This window comes from Salmo salar, chromosome 15, assembly GCF_965601325.2.
Source record: "Salmo salar chromosome 15, fSalSal1, whole genome shotgun sequence".
Lineage (NCBI taxonomy): Eukaryota > Metazoa > Chordata > Actinopteri > Salmoniformes > Salmonidae > Salmo > Salmo salar.
The window spans coordinates 18,104,395-18,130,156 of record NC_138305.1 but is presented as its reverse complement, the minus strand read 5'-3'; the positions used below and the strand labels follow the sequence as shown (position 1 = coordinate 18,130,156).

Sequence of the window (25,762 nt, the reverse complement as noted above, 5' to 3'; positions counted from 1 at the left end):
CCCAGACAGCTGATGAAACTGAGGAGTATTTCTCTATTTAATGAAGCCCTTTTGTGGGAAAAACTACATCTGATTGGCTGAGCCTGGCTCCCCAGTGGGTGGGCCCGGCTCCTATGCCCTCCCAGGTCCATCCATGGCTACGCTCCTGCCCAGTCGTAAAATCCATAGATAAGGGCCTAATGAATTTATTTCAATTGACTGATTTCCATAAATTAACTGAATAACATTTTTTAATTGTTGCATGTTGTGTTTATATTTTAGTCCAGTATAGTTCAGGCTGCTTGGGTTTGGGTTTGGCATTTTCAGTGTTTATATTTTAGTTCAGTATAGTTCAGGCTGCTTGGGTGTGGGTTTGGCATTTTCAGTGTTTATATTTTAGTTCAGTATAGTTCAGGCTGCTTGGGTTTGGGTTTGGCATTTTCAGTGTTTATATTTTAGTTCAGTATAGTTCAGGCTGCTTGGGTGTGGGTTTGGCATTTTCAGTGTTTATATTTTAGTTCAGTATAGTTCAGGCTGCTTGGGTTTGGGTTTGGCATTTTCAGTGTTTATATTTTAGTTCAGTATAATTCAGGCTGCTTGGATTTGGGGTCGGTTTGTTCAGTGTTTATATTTTAGTTCAGTATAGTTCAGGCTGCTTGGGTTTGGGGCCGGTTTGTTCAGCAGACAGACACTTGTTTTTCATTTGTTGGCTTTTTTTGTTTTAAGCTGTCTTAAACCTTAACCTTTAACCTTTGAAATGTTCTTTTTACAAGGGTTTGGACTTCTGATTCTGAGGTCCTGTAAGAGCTTGATCATTGATCCAAACACACACACACACACACACATCTTTCTCTCTCACACACACACACACACACACACACACACACACACACACACACACACACACACGCACACACACACACACACACACACACACACACACACACACACACACACACACACACACACACACTTGATGCTTGATATATATTAAAGGATCTGTGTGAAACAGCTTCTCTGTGTAACAGTATTATACTTTTTATTGTTTTTTTTGGCTCATGAAGCTGATTGTCCGTCACAGTGCCAGAGGCCAGGAAGAACGCTGTGTGTTGGCAGTATGTGTGTGTGTGTGTGTGTGTGTGTGTGTGTGTGTGTGTGTGTGTGTGTGTGTGTGTGTGTGTGTGTGTGTGTGTGTGTGTGTGTGTGTGGTGTGTGTGTGTGTGTGTGTGTGTGTGTGTGTGCGGCAGTAAGTGCGTTAGGTCACGTGACCCACCATTAACACAGTTCGTTATGTATAAAGGTTATAAGCAGTTATAACACATTTAAGTCAAATAGTTAAAACATGCCACACAAACACAACGTGTGACGTAAGCCCTATTCCCTATATAGTGCACTACTTTAGGCCAGAGCTTCATAAGGCAGTTTTATAGGTTTCCAGCCAGGAGAAGTGCACTACATAAGGAATAGGGAGACATTGCAGATTGACTGAAACTGTATCTTTGGCATGGGAATACAGTCATACATCCTTTATAACACCTTTCATATATCTCAGTATGCCTCTCACTGTGTAAACTCTGTTCCTAGGAGCTGTGTGAGGTTGTAACTGTTCAGAGAGGCTGTATAGGAGACCACAGGTGCTGAAGTGCTTGTAGTGTTTATATCCAGATTCTTCTAGATGTTGAATCTCCAGCCCCCGCGGCTTGTTGGTCGGTCGGGTGTGTTTATTCTCTCGGGACTCCAGACTTGAACCAGACCCCCAGATCCTCTCCAACGCAGCTGTTTCAGTCTCTCAGAAGCTTCTGTTTATTTAGTCCTTTAATAATAACAACAACAACAACAATATCCCGTTAGTCAGCAGAGTTGTTCTCTCTCTTTATCTTTCTTAGCGCTCACACAAACGTCACTAAAGCTGTCTTGCTCTGTTTCCTCTCTCTCTCTCCATCTCTCCATCTCTCTCTGTCTCCCCATAGGTCTGTGAGATGTCTCATCAATCCTCATTGGCTGGTGATTTATTCCAGAGTTCCAAACCCATCCCCTACCCGGAGCAGCAGCTATGTGCGATAGCAACCCTGGGGGTCAGGGTCGGAGTATTTCTCAGCCCATGTGGGTAGCGACCTGTGAAGCCCCTCCCCCCGACTGGCTGCCAGTCATTCCCAGCGTCCGAGAGTCAAACAGGAAGTTGGCCTGCTGCCCTCCACTGAGCATGCCCAGACTGTCCGCCAGGGTTCCGCTGGGTGAGGAGCCGAGAAAAGGGTTCTGATTGGCTGCAGCGGCAGAAGCAGCCGCCATCTTGTCTGGGCTGGCAACGAGGCGGGGGGAGGGGGGGAAGGCGTAACCGTAGAGACCGTAAGGGGGGGAATGGAGGCGGAGACTTCCGTAACCCTGGTGGGCGGGGTTTTGTAGATAGCCAATCTGAGAGGGAGGGAGGGACATAGAGCAGAATCCTTCGCTGTCATAGGCTGACGGTCCTCGCGACGTAGGAGAGGGGAAGGGCTCGGGGAGGTTACTGTAGCGATGTAGGGGTGTGTGTGTCGGCCGGCTGCAGGTGTAGTCCGGGGGAGAGAGAGGCCACACCTGGAAGGGGGAGGAGCAAGGAGAGGAGGAGAGCAGGTGAGGCGATCCAACACCTCCATGGGGCCCCGGGGCTCCTGCAGAGTGACAGACACACAGTAACATCAAAAAACTAAACAGTTACATTTTACATCGACCTTTTATTCATTTAACAGACACTCTAATCCAGAGCAACTTCTACTCAACTAAGGAAGAAACAAGGACCACATATCACAGTTATAGTCAGTAAGACCAGTACAACAGTGAGACCAGTTAAACAGTCAGACCAGTACAACAGTTAGACCAGCACAAGAGTAAGACAACAAAAAGACCAGTACAACAACAGACCAGTACAACAATAAGACAACAAAAAGACCAGTACAACAATAGACCAGTACAACAATAGACCAGTACAACAATAGACCAGTACAACAGTTAGACCAGTACAAGAGTAAGACAACAAAAAGACCAGTACAACAGTAAGACCAGTACAACAACAGACCAGTACAACAGTAAGACAACAAAAAGACAAGTACAACAATGGACCAGTACAAAAACAGACCAGTACAACAGTAAGACCAGTACAACAGTAAGACCAGTACAATAATAAGACAACAGTAAGACCAGTACAACAGTAAGACCAGTACAACAGTAAAACCAGTACAACAGTAAGACAACAGTATGACCAGTACAACAGTAAAACTACAGTAATACCAGTACAACAATAAGACAACAGTAAGACCAGTACAACAGTAAGACAACAGTAAGACCAGTACAACAATAGACCAGTACAACAGTAAGACCAGTACAACAGTAAGACCAGTACAACAGTAAGACAACAGTAAGACCAGTACAACAGTAAGACAACAGTAAGCCCAGTACAACAGTAAGACAACAATAAGACCAAGACAACAGTAAGACCAGTACAACAATAGACCAGTACAACAGTAAGACCAGTAGAACAGTTAGACCAGTACAAGAGTAAGACAACAAAAATACCAGTACAACAACAGACCAGTACAACAGTAAGACAACAAAAAGACCAGTACAACAATAGACCAGTACAACAATAGACCAGTACAACAATACACCAGTACAACAATACACCAGTACAACCGCATGACCAGTACAACAGTTAGACCAGTACAAGAGTAAGACAACAAAAAGACCAGTATAACAACAGACCAGTACAACAGTAAGACCAGTACAACAATAGACCAGTACAACAATAGACCAGTACAACAGTAAAACCAGTACAACAGTAAGACCAGTACAACAGTAAGACCAGTACAACAGTTAGACCAGTACAAGAGTAAGACAACAAAAAGACCAGTACAACAACAGACCAGTACAACAGTAAGACAACAAAAAGACCAGTACAACAATAGACCAGTACAACAGCAAAATCAGTACAACAGTTAGACCAGTACAAGAGTAAGACAACAAAAAGACCAGTACAACAACAGACCAGTACAACAGTAAGACAACAAAAAGACCAGTACAACAATAGACCAGTACAACAATAGACCAGTACAACAGTAAGACCAGTACAACAGTAAGACCAGTACAATAATAAGACAACAGTATGACCAGTACAACAGTAAGACAACAAATAGACCAGTACAACAATAGACCAGTACAACAGTAAAACAACAGAAAGACCAGTACAACAGTAAAACAACAAAAAGACCAGTACAACAATAGACCAGTACAACAATAAGACCAGTACAACAGTAAGACCAATACAACAGTATGACCAGTGCAACAGTAAAACAACAGAAAGACCAGTACAACAGTAAGACCACAGTAAGACCAGTACAACAGTAAGACAACAATAAGACCAGTACAACAGTAAGACAACAGTAAGACCAGTACAACAGTAGGGACAACAGTAAGACGAAGACAACAGTAAGACCAGTACAACAATAGACCAGTACAACAGTAAGACCTGTACAACAGTAAGATCAGTACAACAGTTAGACCAGCACAAAAGTAAGACAACAAATTGACCAGTACAACAACAGACCAGTACAACAGTAAGACAACAAAAAGACCAGTACAACAATAGACCAGTACAACAATAGACCAGTACAACAATAGACCAGTACAACAGTAAGACCAGTACAACAGTAAGACCAGTACAACAGTAAGACCAGTACAACAGTAAGACAACAGTATGACCAGTACAACAGTAAGACAACAATAAGACCAGTACAACAGTAAAACTATAGTAATACCAGTACAACAATAAGACAACAGTAAGACCAGTACAACAGTAAGACAACAGTAAGACCAGTACAACAATAGACCAGTACAACAGTAAGACCAGTACAACAGTAAGACCAGTACAACAGTAAGACAACAGTAAGACCAGTACAAGAGTAAGACAACAGTAAGACCAGTACAACAGTAAGACAACAATAAGACCAAGACAACAGTAAGACCAGTACAACAATAGACCAGTACAACAGTAAGACCAGTACAACAACAGACCAGTACAACAGTAAGACAACAAAAAGACCAGTACAACAATAGACCAGTACAACAATAAACCAGTACAACAATAGACAAGTACAACAATAGACCAGTACAACAGCAAGACCAGTACAATAGTTAGACCAGTACAAGAGTAAGACAACAAAAAGACCAGTACAACAGTAAGACCAGTTCAAAAGTAAGACAACAGTAAGACCAGTACAACAGTAAGACCAGTACAACAGTAAGACCAGTACATCAGTAAGACAACAATAGACCAGTACAACAGTAATTTGTTAATATTATGTTGAAGTTAAGTTGGAGGATTCTTGTTTCAATGGAGCTTTTAAGAAGTGATGTTTTTTTACCTTGCTTAATTCCAGAGATGTCTTCAAATGTCAGGGATCTTAGAGACGGACGCCAGAAAGCATAGGATTCTACGAGAGCCTCCAGACCCATCCTGTAACACACAGTTATACTGTATATTATACACACAGTTATATACTGTATATTATACACACAGGAACAGACTGTATATGATACACACAGTTATATACTGTATATTATACACACAGGTACAGACTGTATATTATACACACAGTTATATACTGTATATTATACACACAGTTATATACTGTATATTATACACACAGTTATATACTGTATATTATACACACAGGTACAGACTGTATATTATACACACAGTTATATACTGCATATTATACACACAGGTACAGACTGTATATTATACACACAGGTACAGACTGTATATTATACACACAGTTATATACTGTATATTATACACACAGTTATATACTGTATATTATACACACAGTTATATACTGTATATTATACACATGGAGATTACATGGCTGTTTGCCCTATTGTATACACCTGTCAGCAACGGGTATGGATGAAATAGACAAATCCACTCATTTGAAGGGTTATCCACATACTTTTGGCTATGTAGTGTACATCTAGTATTATAAAATGGGTGTTTCAGGCCCGAATGCTGATTGGCTGACAAAACATTTATTTTTACTAATCTAATTACATAAGTAACCAGTTTATAATAGCAATAAGGCACATTAGGGGTTTGTGGTATATGCCCAATATACCACGGCTAACGGCTGTATCCAGGCACTCCGCGATGCGTTGTGCATAAGAACAGCCATTAACCGTGGAATATATACAGTATCTTCACAAACTAAGCCGTTTTCATATTATTTTGACACTCATTTCAAATGAAATATTCCTATAAATTAAAAAAACACTCCAAAATATTTGGATATGTTAGATTTTTGGGGGGGGGGGGGGGGGCAATTATTATTATGGATTTAAAAAACATCTCTCTCTCTGAACGTTTCTGAATGTCTAAAACCTGATAGAAAATACATTGAAAGCCTACTGTTAGAGAAAACCAGGTTTTTGTTTAAAATGTCCTGTTACTAGGTAAAATTATTGGTGCCGTTGACATTATGAAAGGCCCCTGGACCAGTGGAAGCAAAATGGCCGCATTACATGAAACATCCACCACCATATTCCACAGTGGGTATGGGGTTCTTTTCTGCTCATGCGTTCACTTTGCGATGCCAAACCCATGACTGGTGTGCGTGGCAAAATAACTCTATTTTAAATGTCATCCAACAAATGTAAACGCCTGTAGTTTTCTAAACGGCATCGGCACTTGGATTGGAACCGGTGCTTTGGTCAGATGACACGAAAATAGAGCTCTTTGGCCACGCAGACCAGTGGTGGGTTTGGCATCGAAATGAGAAGGCATGAGCAGAAAATAACCCAATACCTACTGTAAAATGTGGACCTGTCATGTTATGCAGCTATTCTTCTACTTCCACTGGTTCCCGGGGGCCCTTGTTAAGGTCAATGGCTTCAAGAATTTTTACCCAGTAACATTAGATTTTAACAAAAAACCTGGTTTCCTCTGCCAGGAGGCTGAAACTTGGACGCAAGTGGATCTTCCTGCAAGACAGCAACCCCAAGCAGACATCAAAATCCATAAGGAAACTGTTAATTGGCCACAAAATCAACATTTTGCAGAGGCCATCTTAGTCTCCGGACTTGAAACCCATTAAAAACCTGTGGTTTGAATTGAAAAGGTCAGTCCTTAAGCACAGACAAAGGATATGAAGGATCTGGAAGGAGTCTGTATGGAGGAATGGTCTGAGATCCCTCCCAAGGTGTTCTGTATGGAGGAATGGTCTGAGATCCCTCCCAAGGTGTTCTGTATGGAGGAATGGTCTAAGATCCCTCCCAAGGTGTTCTGTATGGAGGAATGGTCTGAGATCCCTCCCATGGTGTTCTGTATGGAGGAATGGTCTGAGATCCCTCCCAATGTGTTCTGTATGGAGGAAATGTCTGAGATCCCTTCCAAGGTGTTCTGTATGGAGGAATGGTCTGAGATCCCTCCCAAGGTGTTCTGTATGGAGGACTGGTCTGAGATCCCTCCCAAGGTGTTCTGTATGGAGGACTGGTCTGAGATCCCTCCCAAGGTGTTCTGTATGGAGGAATGGTCTGAGATCCCTCCCAAGGTGTTCTGTATGGAGGAATGGTCTAAGATCCCTCCCAAGGTGTTCTGTATGGAGGAATGGTCTGAGATCCCTCCCATGGTGTTCTGTATGGAGGAATGGTCTGAGATCCCTCCCAAGGTGTTCTGTATGGAGGACTGGTCTGAGATCCCTCCCAAGGTGTTCTGTATGGAGGAATGGTCTGAGATCCCTCCCAATGTGTTCTGTATGGAGGAAATGTCTGAGATCCCTTCCAAGGTGTTCTGTATGGAGGAATGGTCTGAGATCCCTCCCAAGGTGTTCTGTATGGAGGAATGGTCTAAGATCCCTCCCAAGGTGTTCTGTATGGAGGAATGGTCTGAGATCCCTCCTAATGTGTTCTGTATGGAGGAATGGTCTAAGATCCCTCCCAATGTTCTCCAACTCATAAAACATTTTATGAAAAGGCTCAGTGCCGTTATCCTCAAGGTGAGGTATTGAAAGGTATTGAAAGAAAACAGGGGTGTCAATAATTTTGACCCCTACCTTTTAAAAAAAAATGTTTTACTTTGTCTCTTTCTCTGAGCATTTGTATTAGTATAAAATAATATAATTTCAATTTTTGGGGGGTCATACAACATAGCTCAGTATTTGTGTTATTTATTTTATACACTTATTTTGCTCATCTTTATCAAGGGCGTCAATAATTATGGACCTCACTATACAGTACCAGTCAAAAGTTTGGACTATACTCATTCAAGGGTTTTTCTTTATTTTTACTATTTTCTACATTGTACAATAATAGTGAAGACATCAAAACTATGAAATAACACATATGGAACGATGTAGAAACCAAAGAAGTGTTAAACAAATCTAAATATATTTTAGATTTTAGATTCTTCAAAGTAGCCACCCTTTGCCTTGATGACAGCTTTGCACACTATTGGCATTCTTTCAACTAGCTTCACCTAGAATGCTTTTCCAACAGTCTTGAAGGAGTTCCCACATATGCTGAGCACTTGTTGGCTGCTTTTTCTTCACTCTGCGGTCCTACCCATCCCAAACCATCTCAATTGGGTTGAGGTCGGGTGATTGTGGAGGCCAGGTCATCTGATGCAGCACTCCATCACTCTCCCTCTTGGTAAAATAGCCCTTACACAGCCTGGAGGTGTGTTGGGTCATTGTCCTGTTGAAAAACAAATGATAGTCCCACTAAGCGCAAAGCAGATGGGATGGCATATCGCTGCAGAATGCTGTGGTAGCCATGCTGGTTGTGTGCCTTGAATTCTAAATAAATCACTGACAGTGTCACCAGCAAAGCACCCCCACACCATTACACCTCCTCCTCCAAGCTTCATGGCGGTTGGAACGAAATATCTCAAATTTGGATTCACCAGACCAAAGGAAAGTTTTATACCGGTCTAATGTCCATTGCTCGTAATTCTTGCCCCAAGCAAGTCTCTTCTTATTATTGGTGTCCTTTAGTAGTGGTTTCTTTGCAGCAATTCAACCATGAAGACCTGATTCACGCAGTCTCCTGTGAACAGTTGAACTCTGTGAAGCATTTATTTGGGCTGCAATTTCTGAGGCTGGTAACTCAAATTAACTTATCATCTGCAGCAGATGTAACTCTGGGTCTTCCTTTCCTGTGGAGGTCCTCATGACAGCCAGTTTCATCATAGCGCTTGATGTTTCTTGCAACTGCATTTGAAGAAACTTTCAAAGTTCTTGAAATGTTCTGTATTGACTGACCTTCATGTCTTAAAGTAATGATGGACTGTCGTTTCTCTTTGCTTATTTGAGCTGTTCTTGCCATAATATGGACTTGGTCTTTTACCAAATAGGGCTATCTTCTGTATACCAACCCTACCTTGTCACAACACAACTGATTGGCTCAAATGCATTAAGAAAGAAAGAAATTCCACAAATTAACTTTTAACAAGGCACACCTGTTAATTGAAATGCATTCCAGGTGACTACCTCATGAAGCTGGTTGAGAAAATGCCAAAGCTGTCCTCAAGGCAAAGGGTGGCTACTTTGGAGAATCTCAAATATAAAATATATTCTGATTTGTTTACAATGTAGAAAACAGTAAAAAAAAAAAGAAAGAAAGAAGAAAAACCCTGGAATGAGTAGGTGTGTCCAAACTTTTGACTGGTACTGTATATACACACAACCCAGGCTCTGTCTCTGTAACTATCCAGTAATGTGTAGATGAACTTACCGGTTTCTGCCTGAGTCTCTGAAGCCTTTAGCAAATGGGTTCCTGTCAATCTTCAACCTGGTGATCTGAAGACAACAACAACAACCACAACATCAGACCATCAACAACAACACAAGCAACACAACCATATTAGCATAATGTCAGATTCCCTCAAACATCAGTTACAAAGAGGATTGGTTCTGGGAAGGACCTTTACATCTATCTCCAGTTTGTATACAGAGTAAACACAAACATTATTACTGTTTCACATCAAAAAGAGCGTCAATAACAGTGATTAGCCATAATGTTATGGTGTGTGTGTGTGTGTGTGTGTGTGTGTGTGTGTGTGTGTGTGTGTGTGTGTGTGTGTGTGTGTGTGTGTGTGTGTGTGTGTGTGTGTGTGTGTGTGTGTGTGTGTGTGTGTGTGTGTGTGTGTGTGTGTCACACTGCCATTGTCCTGAATATAAGGAAATACGTTTTAGAGCTTTGTTGTGTTAGCCTTGATGATTTTATTAAATTGTATATGGAGGCTTTTTAGTCTTCATTTAAGGATTATGCATTACATTACAGGTTAGGGTTAGTTTTAAAATCAGATTGTATGACTTTGTGGCTGTGGCAGCTAGTGACCGCTTTGCAGAGCTGCCTCCAGAACAACATTCATGGCAAAATGTGGAGATAAGTAGAGATAAGTAGAGACCAGTAGAGACCAGTAGAGGACAGTAGAGACCAGTAGAGGCCAGTAGAGACAGTAGAGGCCAGTAGAGGCCAGTAAAGATCAGTAGAGACCAGTAGAGACCAGTAGAGGCCAGTAGAGACAGTAGAGATCAGTAGAGACCAGTAGAGACAGTAGAGACAGTAGAGACCAGCAGAGACAGTAGAGGCCAGTAGAGACAGTAGAGATCAGTAGAGACCAGTAGAGCCCAGTAGAGGACAGTAGAGGACAGTAGAGACCAGTAGAGACAGTAGAGACCAGTAGAGACCAGTAGAGACAATTAGAGGACAGTAGAGGCCAGTAGAGGCCAGTAGAGGACAGTAGAGACCAGTAGAGACCAGTAGAGACAGTAGAGACCAGTAGAGACCAGTAGAGATCAGTAGAGATCAGTAGAGACCAGTAGAGATCAGTAGAGACCAGTACAGACAGTAGAGACCAGTAGAGACCAGTAGAGACAGTAGAGACCAGTAGAGACCAGTAGAGTCAGTAGAGACCAGTAGAGATCAGTAGAGGCAGTAGAGACCAGCAGAAACCAGTAGAGGACAGTAGACACCAGTAGAGACAGTAGAGACCAGTAGAGATCAGTAGAGACCAGTAGCGACCAGAGAATCCAGTAGAGCCCAGTAGACCAAAAGAGACCAGTAAAGACCAGAAGAGACCAGTAGAGAACTGTAGAGACCAAAAGAGACCAGTAGAGACCAGCAGAGACTAGTAGAGAACAAAAGAGGCCGGTAGAGACCATTAGAGATCAGTAGAGACCATTGGAGACCAGTAGAGATCAGTAGAGCCCAGTAGACCAAAAGAGACCAGTAAAGACCAGAAGAGACCAGTAGAGAACAGTAGAGACCAAAGAGACCAGTGGAGATCAGTAGAGACCAGCAGAGACCAGTAGAGACCAGTAGCGACCAGTAGAGACCAAAAGGTCCACAGTGTGAGCTCCATCAGCCTTGTTCCACACTGCCCCTTAGAACCTTACAACTCTCTTGCCCTCTCTCTCCTTCTCTGAATTCAATTCAAAGGGACTTTATTGGCATGGGAAACATATGTTTACATTGTCAAAGTCTTCTGTGTTTTACATTTCTCTCTCTGTCTCTCTCTCTCTCTTTCTCTTCATCTCTCTCTCTCTCTCTCTCTTTCTGTCTTTCCTCTCTCTCTCTCTCTCTCTCTCTGTCCCTCTCCCTCTGTCTCTCTCTCTGTCCCTCTCTCTGACCACCAATGGGGGATTTTTAACAGTAATGTTTCTCTTGTACTTTCGACAGTCAAAGCCTGATCCCATGCCACTCCCTTTGCTGTGTTTTCTGAGCTGTATGATGACCGAAGGTTAGGTTATGGTTGTTTGTTCATTCTATTATGGTAGTCTGAATGTTGTGTGAATGTTACCTGCTGGTTCTGGTGGGTGATGACAGTGTAGAGGGTAGTGGTTGTCTGAATATTATCTAAATGTTGTGTGAATGTTACGTGAATATTGTTTAAACATTATATGGAGGTTAACTGTTGGTTCTGGTAGACAGTGAGGTGACGGTGGTATAGAAGTTAGTGTACGGCTGTCTTAAAGGCACAGTGCAGTCAAAAACATGATGTTTCCCAGCAGTCAAAAACATGATGTTTCCCAGTGCAGTAAAAAACATGATGTTTCCCAGTGCAGTCAAAAACATGATGTTTCCCAGCAGTCAAAAACATGATGTTTCCCAGCAGTCAAAAACATGCTGTTTCCCAGCAGTCAAAAACACGATGTTTCCCAGCAGTCAAAAACATGATGTTTCCCAGTGCAGTAAAAAACATGATGTTTCCAAGTGCAGTCAAAAACATGATGTTTCCAAGTGCAGTCAAAAACAGGATGTTTCCCAGCAGTCAAAAACATGCTGTTTCCCAGCAGTCAAAAACACGATGTTTCCCAGCAGTCAAAAACATGATGTTTCCCAGTGCAGTCAAAAACACGATGTTCGCCAATGCAGTCAAAAACTGCAATCAGGTCAAGACCCTGGTGAGGATGACGAGCATGCTGATGAGCTTCCCTGAGACAATTTCTGACCGTTTCTGCAGAAATACTTCCGTTGTGCAATCCCACAATCCCACATTTTCATCAGCTGTCCGGGTGGATCGTCTCAGACTATCCCAGAGGTGAAGACGCTGGACGTGGAGGCCCTAGGGTGGCATGGTTACACGTGGTCCGAGGTTGTGAGGCTGGCTAGACGTACTACCACATTTCTTCAAACACAGTTGGAGTTGGCTTATGGTAGAGAAATTAACATTCAATTATCTGGCAACAGCTCTGGTGGATAATCCTGCAGTCAGCATGCCAATTGCACGCTCCACCAAAACTTGAGACATCTGTGGCCTTTTATTGTCCGCAGCACAAGGTGCACCTGTGTAATGATCATGCTGTTTAAATCAGCGTCTTGATGTGCCATACCTGTCAGGTGGATAGATTATCTTGGCAAAGGAGAAATTATCTCTAACAGGGATTTAACATTTCTGCACAAAATTTGAGAGAAATAAGCTTTTTGTGAGTATGGAAAATGTCTGTGATCTTTTTCTCAGCTCATGAATCATGGGACCAACACTTTACATGTTGTGTTTATATTTGTGTTCTGTATATATATTTTCACACTATGAGGTTGGAATAATAGTGTGAAATTGTGAAAATTACGATAATCCCTTTTAGCGTAAGAGCTGTTCGAAAAGACCCCCTGAAATCTCCTCCTGTTTTGGTGGGTGGGAGTTTTGGCCTTCCGTGGTGACATCACCATGCGGTAAATGAGTTATTAGACCAATAAGAAAGAGAGTTCCAAACCTCTCTGCCAATAACAGCTCATGTTACGTTTCCCCTCCCCATTTAAACCACTCCCAGACAGTCCTAGCTAAATCCATGCTTGAGAAATTGCTCTTCTCTAGGATGCTATTTTGTATATTTTGAGCATTTTAATTTGAAACAATCACAGTGTGGTACCATGTTACCCAGAAATGATTTGATATTGAGGTAAAAATGACTGCATTGGACCTAAGGGTTGTTTAGACTTCAGAGGCTGTGTGAATGTTGTGTAAAGGTTACCTGTTGGTTCTGTTATGGCTGTGTGAATGTTGTGTAAAGGTTACCTGTTGGTTCTGGTATGCTGTGACAGTGGTGAAGGTTACCTGTTGGTTCTGGTATGGCTGTGTGAATGTTGTTTAAACGTTATATGAATGTTACCTGTTGGTTCTGGTATGCGGTGACGGTTGTGAAGACAGTCTCTGGGAAGCTGAGAGTTCTGGTTCCGTCTCCCTGGGGAACGGCTCTAATAGGAGACAGATCCTCGCCGCGCTCCTTATGAATCACGTGCACACGCGGCTGGTACTTATGCATGGAGTGGAGGATGATCTGAACACACACACACACACACACACACACACACACAGCACACACACACACACACACACACACAGCACACACACAGCACACACACACACACAGCACACACACACACAGCACACACACACAGCACACACAGCACACACACACACACCACACACACACACACACACACACACACACACACACACACACACACACACACACACACACACACACAGCACACACACACAGCACACACACACACAGCATGGTTAGGGCACTATTATACCACAAAAGAACTACACAATTACACATGAATGGAATTACCTGCTATTCTCTCACATCATAAAACACAGACGCATACTTGCACATACAGACTCACGTAGGCATGCATGTACACACAGAAACACACACACAAGCACACAGAAACACACACATCTATTTCCTCTGATAACAACCAAGATATGACCTCAATAAACGTGATCTTTTCATTCAGAATATTTACAATTTCTGTCCTTTTATCAAACACGACATCTACTGTATTACAAAAAGTAAACATTTTATAAAATATTAAACTTCAAGCACAATTTCAGATTCATTCTTTTGAAATCCCCTTTCCTCAAGTTTTTCCAGTTTAAAGTCACTTCATACAAATAGCATTCTGATCAAGATTTACCAGTAGCTCATAAATCAATCAATCAGTCAATATATCGATCAATCAGTCAATATATCCATCAGTCAGTCAATATATCCATCAATCAGTCAATATATCCATCAATCAATCAGTCAATATATCCATCAATCAGTAAATATATCCATCAATCAGTCAATATATCAGTCAATATATCCATCAATCAGTCAATATATCCATCAATCAGTCAATATATCCATCAATCAGTCAATATATCCATCAATCAGTCAATATATCCATCAATCAGTCAATATATCCATCAATTAGTCAATATATCCATCAATCAGTCAATATATCCATCAATCAGTCAATATATCCAGCAATTAGTCAATATATCCATCAATCAGTCAATATATCCATCAATTAGTCAATATATCCATCAATCAGTCAATATATCCATCAATCCATCAATCAGTCAATATATCCATCAATCAGTCAATATATCCATCAATCAGTCAATATATCCATCAATCAGCCAATATATCCATCAATCAGTCAATATATCCATCAATCAGTCAATATATCCATCAATCAGTCAATATATCCATCATCCATCCACCAAATGAAGTAGATTTAGTCCAAGTAATAATACAGTCGTCATAATGTTACGTGTTGCACATATAAACATGTATAATAAATAGGTAACTTACATGTCCCTGGTCATCCAGTTCGTTATTGGTCAGTTTGAGTTTGTCGAAGCTGATCACCTGACGCATCCACGTTTCACCAGAAGCCGGAGAGTCCGGGTGGATGTACACACGCGGCGGCACTGGGGAGTCCGCATTTCCCGCGACCATCCACTTGGAGCTGTGGTACACGTACCTGCACACACACACACACACACAGAAAAAGAGAGAAAGAGAGAAATAACATCAACACTGTGTTTTGTGTTCATGTTATTGGAGCATTTGTTATTTGACCGTCAGGACTGGGAGGTTTCCTGTCCAAACCGCACAAGGACACAACCATCGCGGACTGAACGGTTCCCGACCGCCATTTGTTCCGCTTTGTTCCCAGTTCACCGACACAAACTTTTACAACTTTAATAATAAACCTCTCAAGGTTTTTTATGCTATAATATCAAAGAAACCAAGACGCCTGTCTAGCCTAGCACAGTTAATCTATATATATAAACGTTAGCAGAAATACCTGCACTAGTGTCGGTTATCAGAAAGGGATTTCCCATCGGATAATTCCTGACCTGTAGCGGCGTATTATTTGTTGTCCACGGGGTTGTTATGCCTGTATTAGTTGTATAGTTTAGGCCTATATAAAAGTAATTTTTGTGTTTTATTCCTAACCTGTATCGTTTGTTGTCCACGGGGATGATGTCCATGGTAATGTAGTACTGCTGGTGAGGGTCCAGACCCGAGATCTTCACGCGCATAGCGGGGAACATCCGCCTGCACCGGGAGGACAGAAAACATTAAATTGAGTCACATTAATACATAAAATATGTAGTTTAATAAATATTTGGATTAGCTACCCTACACTGGCTGTGTAAAGCGATGCAACAATAGTCAGTTGGTCGTTTTTACAATTGTTCAGATTATTTGTTTTCTCGTGCCATGAAATATACATTTCTTACACATTGATATAAATATCAGCACTTTAGCCTAATATATGATTATGGTTGGCCTAGGCCCTAGGACTAGGAGAAAATACAAATCATGGATGAAAGGTGGACCTATAGGCTACGACAGAATTAGCTACATTATTATTTAAACAACACTACAATACTACCTTATAACATTACAATAAAACATTATTATTGTTATTATTATTATTATTATTATATTTAGTCAAAGGTGGTTTTCTGTAATTTTGCGTAAACTTTTCATTAAAATTCTGTTCACAGTATTTCCCTTTTTATTAAACTATTTCGTTTTGTTTCTGATCAATCCGGTTAAATCAAACAAATTGTGATTAGACTGTAAATCTGCTTTAAATTTCTGTTAAGACACTTAATAATCCTTGCGTCATAACTGCAACATTGAAGGACCAGTTAATTTAAAACATGTTTTAAATTAAAAATAATAACCTTTTTCCGTCACAGCAGAAAGCGCATGTAAAATATCTACACATTGTTTAAAGTTCAAGACAAAGGCTTGTTGTCCTCTTCTTCACGGACTGTTTCTTTAGCCTCTGTGTTACCGTGTCGTTACCGTGTCGTTTCTCTCACCTGCCCGCCTTCGTAATTATCATCTCTGTACCGATCTCGTGAAACCGTTTCCACAGGTCGGAGCCCTGCAAGTCCACGCGCATCTCATCTCCGGGAACCGTTACTGTTACCGGTGGCGCGCGCTGGGCTTGGGCCTCCGGGTCGGGGCTTTCCAACAGCATGTCACAGCTCTCCACTACGGAGAGACAGTCCGGGTCAGACACCAGCAACACAAATCTTGTTATAATGTAGTAGTTTGGTACAGGCTAGTATCCTAGTACGGGCTAGTAGTGACTGCAATAGGCCTAAAGTATAGTCGTGTGTGTGTGTGTGTGTGTGTGTGTGTGTGTGTGTGTGTGTGTGTGTGTGTGTGTGTGTGTGTGTGTGTGTGTGTGTGTGTGTGTGTGTGTGTGTTTCATTTCCCCATCAGTTATTATAATCATGGCTCTCTGTTCGTCGCCAAACGGGCCGCTCCTGACTAGACAGGACCAGACCGGACCAGACCTGACTAGACTGGACCAGACCTGACTAGACTGGACCAGACTTGACTGGACCAGACCTGACTAGACTAGACCAGACCTGACTAGACTGGACCAGACCAGACCGGACCGGACCAGACCTGACTAGACTGGACTGGACCAGACCTGACTAGACTGGACTGGACCAGACCTGACTAGACTAGAATGGACCAGACCAGACCTGACTAGACTGGACCAGACCTGACTAGACTAGACCAGACCTGACTAGACTGGACCGGACCAGACCAGACCGGACCGGACCAGACCTGACTAGACTGGACTGGACCAGACCTGACTAGACCGGACTAGACTAGACTGGACCAGACCTGACTAGACTGGACTGGACTGGACTGGACTGGACCAGACCTGACTAGACTAGACTGGACCAGACCTGACTAGACTGGACCAGACCTGACTAGACTAGACTGGACCAGACCTGACTAGACTAGACTGGACCATTTGTGTTGCTGTCAAAATGGGTGTTCAGGCCGCAGACAATATAACAATATATGTTCTGTATTGGTCAGCCCACAACCAGACAGGCGTAAATGTAATAAACTATAGCGCTACGGTCATATATTATTTTATGACCATATTATCTCTCCTGTTATGTTACCATCTATTATCACGGTGAGGCCAAAGACAAATTACCATCCTTTAATTGACAATGAAGTTAGATTATATTTTAGTAAATTCTATGAATAGGCTATTATAACGTCTGAGTCATGGACAGGTCTCCCTGCCTGTTAAAAGAGATATGACAATGGGACTCCCTGGATAAATAAAGGTTAAATAGAAATAAATATTATATTCATGTACAATACAGTAATATATAATAATAATAATAATAATAATAAGTAATATATAAGGACAATAGAATCACAGGCAGCACAGTGCAACACCCAGGCTTAACCGCACTGAAGAAAAAAACATTATTTTCTGACGGATACAACTAGGCTGATACGGAATAGTCTTGATCATATTTTTTAAAATTAATTTACAATAGAACAGTTTGTTGTGTTTCTGTGTTTTTTAACGCGAGTCTAAAACCCCGTTCATATAACGGCCCTCATCAGAGGCCATCTTCCTGCCGGTAATAGCTAATTGGCGTGTTTATGATTGTAACAAGACTCGTAAAGCGGCTGATTAGTCACGACGTGCACAGCCGTTCTATTTACTCGACCAATAACCGGATATTAAATAATATCTCTACAGGGGCAAAACATATCAGCCCGTCATTAATGTTTAAATCAGATACATTTTAATACATGTTTCAAATGGTCTGTGTTTCTGAACCCAGATAAATATTTTAGGCCCTTACTCTGTGCATTTGGTTCTGTAAATAGTCTGTAATTATGTTCAAGTTTAGACTACATTTATAACAGTATTTGTATTTACTGTTGTTATTATTATGAGGATATTTCTACAGCCTACATGGTTATTGCAGGTCATCGATTTTATTTTATTTCATTCTAGTAGTAATTTACTTAATGTCAATTATTCGGTTCATACAATCATTGTCTTATTGTTGAGGCTATGCAGTAATAAACAACCACCACCCACAACAACAACGAGCAATAAAAACAGGTCAAAGAGGAAAAACTCGATTAGATTTATCGTCTCAGTTACAGGATAGGCCTACAGCAGTTTCGCCTGAGTATGAGTAGCTGTTGCAATAGTTGTAGCCTCATAATATGTCATTATTAAATGTTTAGTTTGGTGTGCGTTTTTATAGGGAGTGGTGGTGAATGTATTTTAAGTCGTCTTCGGTGTCACCACTCCAGGGTAACAATCTTTACTTACGCGAGCCGTCACTAACGCACTCTATCTCACTGCCCCGGTCGCTGGCGCGGTTGCACGCCCTCTCCTCTCTCTCCCCTCCGTTACTGGGCAGCTCCAACACCTCCGTGACCTCCTCGAGAAAGCACACTCTAGTGTCGTCCTCCCCGAGCTTCGGTCTCTTCTCCGACCCGATCAGAGCTTCCACCGAGAACGCGTGCGCCTTGACGCTCAGAGTGCACGGGGAGCGTCGCTTCTCTGCCATTCCACCAACCGTCCGACCAGGGAGAGACGCAGGAAAGGAAAGAAGGAAAAAGTCACTCTAAACAGAAGTGAAATGAAGTGAAAAGTTCACCCCAAGGGCCTCCACCGTAATAGCGGACGCTCCTCTCTCTCCTTGAGCTACCGCCCGTTCAGGACTGCCTTTGGGGCACCGCACATACCGTCCTAGTGACCAAATACACACACACACACTCTCTCTCTCTCTCTCGCTCGCTCTCGCTCTCTCTCTCTCTCTCTCTCTCTCTCTCTCTCTCTCTCTCTCTCTCTCTCTCTCTCTCTCTCTCTCTCTCTCTCTCTCTCTCTCTCTCTCTCTCTCTCTCTCTCTCCAACTGGACGCAGCTATGAGACGTTTAGCTGCTAGTGAAATAGACCTTCTGATGTGTGTGAGCTGAGCGCATGCGGACCGCAGTGGCCCCAGTTTTAGAAAGTGTAAATAATCTGAGGGCTGCTGAAGGGCTGGGCTGTCAGCTGTCAATTATTCTGCCTCCCGTCCAATTGAGCCCCTGATCTCACCTAAGTCCCACCTCCTCGAGCTGTCCCGTGTTAAATGGTGAAGGGGGCTCGTGAATGAATCATGGCCCCGGTGCAGAGCGCCTATTCTCACACCACCGCCCAACATGCTCCGCATGTTTGCCCGTTACACCCCCGCAAGGGAGCCCCCCCTGAGCTAGACAGACAGACACAACAACCACCGGCCAGTATTATTGCACCTTAATATCCCTTTTCTAGAGAGAAACCAAATCAAATTGACAAATTGTCACATACAACAGGTGTAGAACTTTACCATGAAATGCTGACTTACGAGCCCCTTTCCCAACACTGCGGAGTTAGACTCAGCGAAATGATGCTGCCGCCGCTAGCAGAACGTCCCAGGTTCCAGTCACAGGTTCCCGTCACAGTGTTACAGCATGTTAGCCAATTGGACCACTGTACTGTTTACTTTCTGCGTATACATCATATCGCTGAGTCTACCTTTAAAAAGTAAGACAATTACCAAAATAAAACATTTGTAACACAATAAAATAACAATAATGAGGCTGTACAGTACATGTACTGTGGTACCGAGTCAATGTGCTTGGGTACAAGGTCGCTAAAATATAAAGTATAAAGTAATGAAGTCAAAAAACTGTGAACGACTTAGGGTCGTTTTTTGAGGTATTTATATTTTGGACAACGTTTACTTTTACTTCCCCATATTCTTAAGAAAATGTGTAATTTTTACTCCCATACCTAGGCCTCGTAGACCGGGGATGGCGGATGGTCGTAAGCAAGTTCAAATCCAGCGATAGAGAGTTGTCTTTGATAATTTTGTTTTAAACCTTAACCGTTACTTTAACCATTCCGAGTTAATGCCTAAACTTAACCTTAACCACTTGGAAATTTGGTTGAAAGTCTCATTCTGATGTGAGAATGTGAGAGCTAGTTGCAAATTCAAACACCTATCAATATTATGCATTGCCATCCCTACTGGCTCTGATCTGGAGGACTCACTAAACAGAGAACATCCCTGGTCATCCCTACTGCCTCTGATCTGGAGGACTCACTAAACAGAGAACATCCCTGGTCATCCCTACTGCCTCTGATCTGGAGGACTCACTAAACAGAGAACATCCCTGGTCATCCCTACTGCCTCTGATCTGGAGGACTCACTAAACAGAGAACATCCCTGGTCATCCCTACTGCCTCTGATCTGGACGACTCACTAAACAGAGAACATCCCTGGTCATCCCTACTGCCTCTGATCTGGAGGACTCACTAAACAGAGAACATCCCTGGTCATCCCTACTGCCTCTGATCTGGAGGATTCACTAAACAGAGAACATCCCTGGTCATCCCTACTGCCTCTGATCTGGAGGACTCACTAAACAGAGAACATCCCTGGTCATCCCTACTGCCTCTGATCTGGAGGACTCACTAAACAGAGAACATCTCTGGTCATCCCTACTGCCTCTGATCTGGACGACTCACTAAACAGAGAACATCCCTGGTCATCCCTACTGCCTCTGATCTGGTGGACTCACTAAACAGAGAACATCCCTGGTCATCACTACTACCTCTGATCTGGTGGACTCACTAAACAGAGAACATCCCTGGTCATCCCTACTGCCTCTGATCTGGAGGACTCACTAAACAGAGAACATCCCTGGTCATCCCTACTGCCTCTGATCTGGAGGACTCACTAAACAGAGAACATCCCTGGTCATCCCTACTGCCTCTGATCTGGTGGACTCACTAAACAGAGAACATCCCTGGTCATCACTACTACCTCTGATCTGGTGGACTCACTAAACAGAGAACATCCCTGGTCATCCCTACTGCCTCTGATCTGGAGGACTCACTAAACAGAGAACATCCCTGGTCATCCCTACTGCCTCTGATCTGGAGGACTCACTAAACAGAGAACATCCCTGGTCATCCCTACTGCCTCTGATCTGGTGGACTCACTAAACAGAGAACATCCCTGGTCATCCCTACTGCCTCTGATCTGGTGGACTCACTAAACACAAATACTATGTTTGTAAATTATGTCTGAGTGTTGGAGTGTGCTTAATATAATGAATTTAATGTAGAGCATTTACTTTTTACTTTTGCTCAAGTATGACAATGTACTACTTTTTCCATCAAGTACATTTAAAACCAGATACTTTTAGACTTTACTCAAGTAGTATTTTACTAGGTGACTTTCACTTTTACTTGAGTCATTTTCTATTAAGGTATCTTTACTTTTAATGGAGTGTGAAAATTGAGTACTTTTTCCACCTCTGGTAAAATGTACATGTAGATAGGTGTAAAAGAGACTAGGCAATCAGGATAGAGAATAAACAGAGCAGCAGCAGCATTTGTGAAGAGTGTGAAAGTGTGTGTGTGTTTGTGTGTGTGTGTGTGTGTGTGTAATTGTGTTGTGAGCGTTCAATACAAATAGTCCAGGTAGTCATTTGATTAATTGTTCATCAGTCTTATGACTTGGGGGTAGAAGCTGTTCAGGAACCTTTTGGTCCCAGACTTGGCGCTGCGGTACCGCTTGCCGTGCGGTAGCAGTGAACATTCTATGGCTTAGGTGGTGGGGGTCTTTGACCATTTTCCAGGCCTTCCTCTGACACCGCCTGGTATAGAGATCCTGGATGGCAGGGAGCTCAGCCCCAGTGATGTACTGGGCCGTCCGCAACAACCTGTACTGCCTTGTGATTGAGGGCGGCACACTTATTGGACTATTGAGGAACCGTCCCAACAACCCGGCATGATGCTGGTCTGGACTATTATTGAACCGTCCCAACATCCCGGCATGGTCCTGGTCTGGACTATTGAGGAACCGTCCCAACATCCCGTCATGGTCCTGGTCTGGACTATTGAGGAACCGTCCCAACAACCCGGCATGGTGCTGGTCTGGACTATTATGGAACCGTCCCAACATCCCGGCATGGTCCTGGTCTGGACTATTATGGAACTGTCCCAACAACCCGGCATGGTGCTGGTCTGGACTATTGGCTATCCCTATTCTGGAAAGGAACCGTCCCAACATCCCGGCATGGTCCTGGTCTGGACTATTGAGGAACCGTCCCAACATCCCGTCATGGTCCTGGTCTGGACTATTGAGGAACCGTCCCAACAACCCGGCATGGTGCTGGTCTGGACTATTGGCTATCCCTATTCTAGAAAGGAACCGTCTGGATATGAGTGTATGGAGACTGTAGTGCACTAATTTACATTACATTTGCATTAGTGTATAGTGCACTATTATAACCAAAACGACTGTTTAAAAATAAATTAAAGGATTATTTAGGATAGATTACTGTAATTGATATGCATATTATTAATGATATATTAATAATATAGCCTATAGAAAACAATGATATGCCTATAGATATATATAAATAAATGTAATTTTACCACATACCTGTTCTTTAACGGTGCTCAGTGTTGAATCGCGATCTGATGTGTTTTAGACTGGAACACTGTAAATTAAACCTACCGGAGGCGTCCAGTTTACCGTCTGTTCCTTCGTGCTGTTCAGGCTTGTAAATTAGTGCGTGGTCATGCGGGGAATGTCCGTTAGGGCCCGTGCATGTGAAGACATATGGAGCAAGCCTATAAATAAACAAGCGCGAGGACAGTCCCGCGGCTTCTCTTTCACCCCTGGCACAATGTACACAACCCGGGGGGGTATTATAAACAGCACGTCATCATCGTTTATTGGTGTAAATGTAATGTAAATGTAGGATGGTAGCGGGAAATGCCGCTGTCATATTCTGCCGGTTATCAGATTAAATGACGGTATTGTCCGCGGCTCCCGGGGAGAAATGTCTTATATAAAAACTCCTATAGTTTAGACTGGATATCTCGCCATTTAGCGTTGAGAACCAAACCAATCTCCATTTGAAATGGAGGGTAACTTATTTTAATGGTTAATGTTTCAACATCAAAAACACGTCCGTTTTTTAACACCGGTCACGTTGTTTTATTTTCTATTTGTTTTTAAGTCATGGCTATCATTATGGCAATATGCCTCCACTCCACAGCTCCACTCAGCGCAACATCATTCCATATTCAGACTGGACACATACATGACCTGGGCCTAAATTGACATGCTGCGAACATATACATTCAGACCATTTGAATGTAATTATATCCAATTGCACTATACTGGCCTAGTTATTTCCCTTGGTTAAATATATTTTCTTTTAATTGCAAAGACATTTTATTCAGAATTGCATTTTCGGATTTGTATTTGCTTCAGTATTTAGTTACTCTGTTTTTGAAAGATTATTCGACCATAATGGATATTCCCACTAAAACGAACTTTAATTGACGAATAATTTGGCGATATTTTTACAATACGACAGATAGTTTCACAAAAACAAATGCATATATTTTCACAAAACCAAATTCATAGGCTATATTTTCACAAAACCAAATTCATAGGCTACATTTTACAAAACCAAATACATAGGCAATATTTTACAAAACCAAATACATAGGCTATATTTTACAAAAACAAATACATAGGCTACATTTTACAAAACCAAATACATGGACTATATTTTACAAAAACAAATTAATATTTGACAGAATATGCCTCTATTTCTTTTTTTCAAACGCAAACCAAGTTGACCTCCTGGGTTTAATTTTCTGCATTTCTGGTATAGAAAACCCGAATTATCTGGCAATATTAATGTAACTATATGGGAATATTTGCATTAATGAGCATTCAACCATATTATTTACAGAATATATATTAGACATATAAGTATTTTTGTTTTTGTAGAATGGACATTTAAACATGTGATTATACTCACATTTATTTTACCTATAGCTATTTACACATTATATTTATAACAACAAAAATAAGCACATTATTTATTTAACCAATAAAATATATGCCAGGAACTAGCCTGTCAGTTAACCAGGAACTAGCCTATCAGTTAACCAGGAACTAGCCTATCAGTTAACCAGGAACTAGCCTGTCAGTTAACCAGGAACTAGCCTATGAGTTAACCAGGAACTAGCCTATGAGTTAACCAGGAACTAGCCTATGAGTTAACCAGGAACTAGCCTATGAGTTAACCAGGAACTAGCCTGTCAGTTAACCAGGAACTAGCCTATCAGTTAACCAGGAACTAGCCTATCAGTTAACCAGGAACTAGCCTATCAGTTAACCAGGAACTAGCCTGTCAGTTAACCAGGAACTAGCCTATCAGTTAACCAGGAACTAGCCTATCAGTTAACCAGGAACTAGCCTATCAGTTAACCAAGAACTAGCCTGTCAGTTAACCAGAAACTAGCCTGTCAGTTAACCAGGAACTAGCCTATCAGTTAACCAGGAACTAGCCTGTCAGTTAACCAGGAACTAGCCTATGAGTTAACCAGGAACTAGCCTGTCAGTTAACCAGGAACTAGCTGTGTCAGTTAACCAGGAACTAGCCTGTCAGTTAACCAGGAACTAGCCTATCAGTTAACCAGGAACTAGCCTATGAGTTAACCAGGAACTAGCCTGTCAGTTAACCTGTTATTTCATTTTTTTTTGTATTATTTTTAACTAATTTCGATTTTGATATCAGCGTTTGTCAGCAGGTCTACTAATTTAATATTTATACTTCGTTCTACATGGTGCGTTTTCCTATATTTCCTAAACTGTTTATTGTGTGTTAAATCTTCTAAAAAGCTCTGTCAGTAATCTGAAATATTGCATTATCTGATCATATCTATTATCTTTCGTTGCTCTAAATGAATTTCACAGGAAAGAAAATATGTTTAAATAATATATACATTTCTGTCAGACTGGAATGAAGTATAGGCCTAATGCTTCGTTGGTTTACACCGCTGCGAGTCAGACTTACCTCTATCTTTATTCCAGTGTGTGTGTTCTTGACTGATACTTTGTGGGTTTACGGCTCTATAGCTTCGTGCTGGGTAACTGTGCCACCTTCCGTCGGTATCGGTCATTATCCCTCGCGGTGGGACTGACTGGGAGCTCCGAGTCCGCGTGGGCGAGACTTCTGACACAGACCAGAGCTACGAGCTCAGCCTCCACCGGAACCGAGGGAGACCAACACGGAGCCTCCGGACACGAGCAGGCAGG

At 42.2% G+C, this 25,762-nt stretch overlaps 1 protein-coding gene across 1 annotated transcript; it reads right to left on the bottom strand.

Annotated features, from left to right (window-relative positions):
* Positions 1-1,226: 1,226 nt before the first annotated feature.
* On the bottom strand, positions 1,227-21,420 carry tbx18 (T-box transcription factor 18). The gene is made up of 8 exons (XM_014143616.3): positions 18,928-21,420; positions 16,628-16,802; positions 15,747-15,848; positions 15,096-15,267; positions 13,614-13,781; positions 9,733-9,797; positions 5,373-5,464; positions 1,227-2,627 (listed from the first exon to the last, which is right to left on the bottom strand). Exons 1-8 carry the CDS (start codon positions 19,166-19,168, stop codon positions 2,074-2,076), a joined length of 1,569 nt encoding a protein of 522 aa, XP_013999091.1. The 5' UTR covers positions 19,169-21,420; the 3' UTR covers positions 1,227-2,073.
* Between the last annotated feature and the right edge of the window lie 4,342 nt (positions 21,421-25,762).

Coding starts and splice junctions, on each gene's coding strand:
- tbx18 (XM_014143616.3), bottom strand. CDS start 19,168: ATGGCAGAGAAGCGACGCTCCCCGTGCACTCTGAGCGTCAAGGCGCAC. Junction 15,849..16,627: donor ATAATTACGAAGGCGGGCAG/GTGAGAGAAACG, acceptor CTCCCGGTGCAG/GCGGATGTTCCCCGCTATGC. Junction 15,268..15,746: donor GTGGACAACAAACGATACAG/GTTAGGAATAAA, acceptor GTGTGTGTGCAG/GTACGTGTACCACAGCTCCA.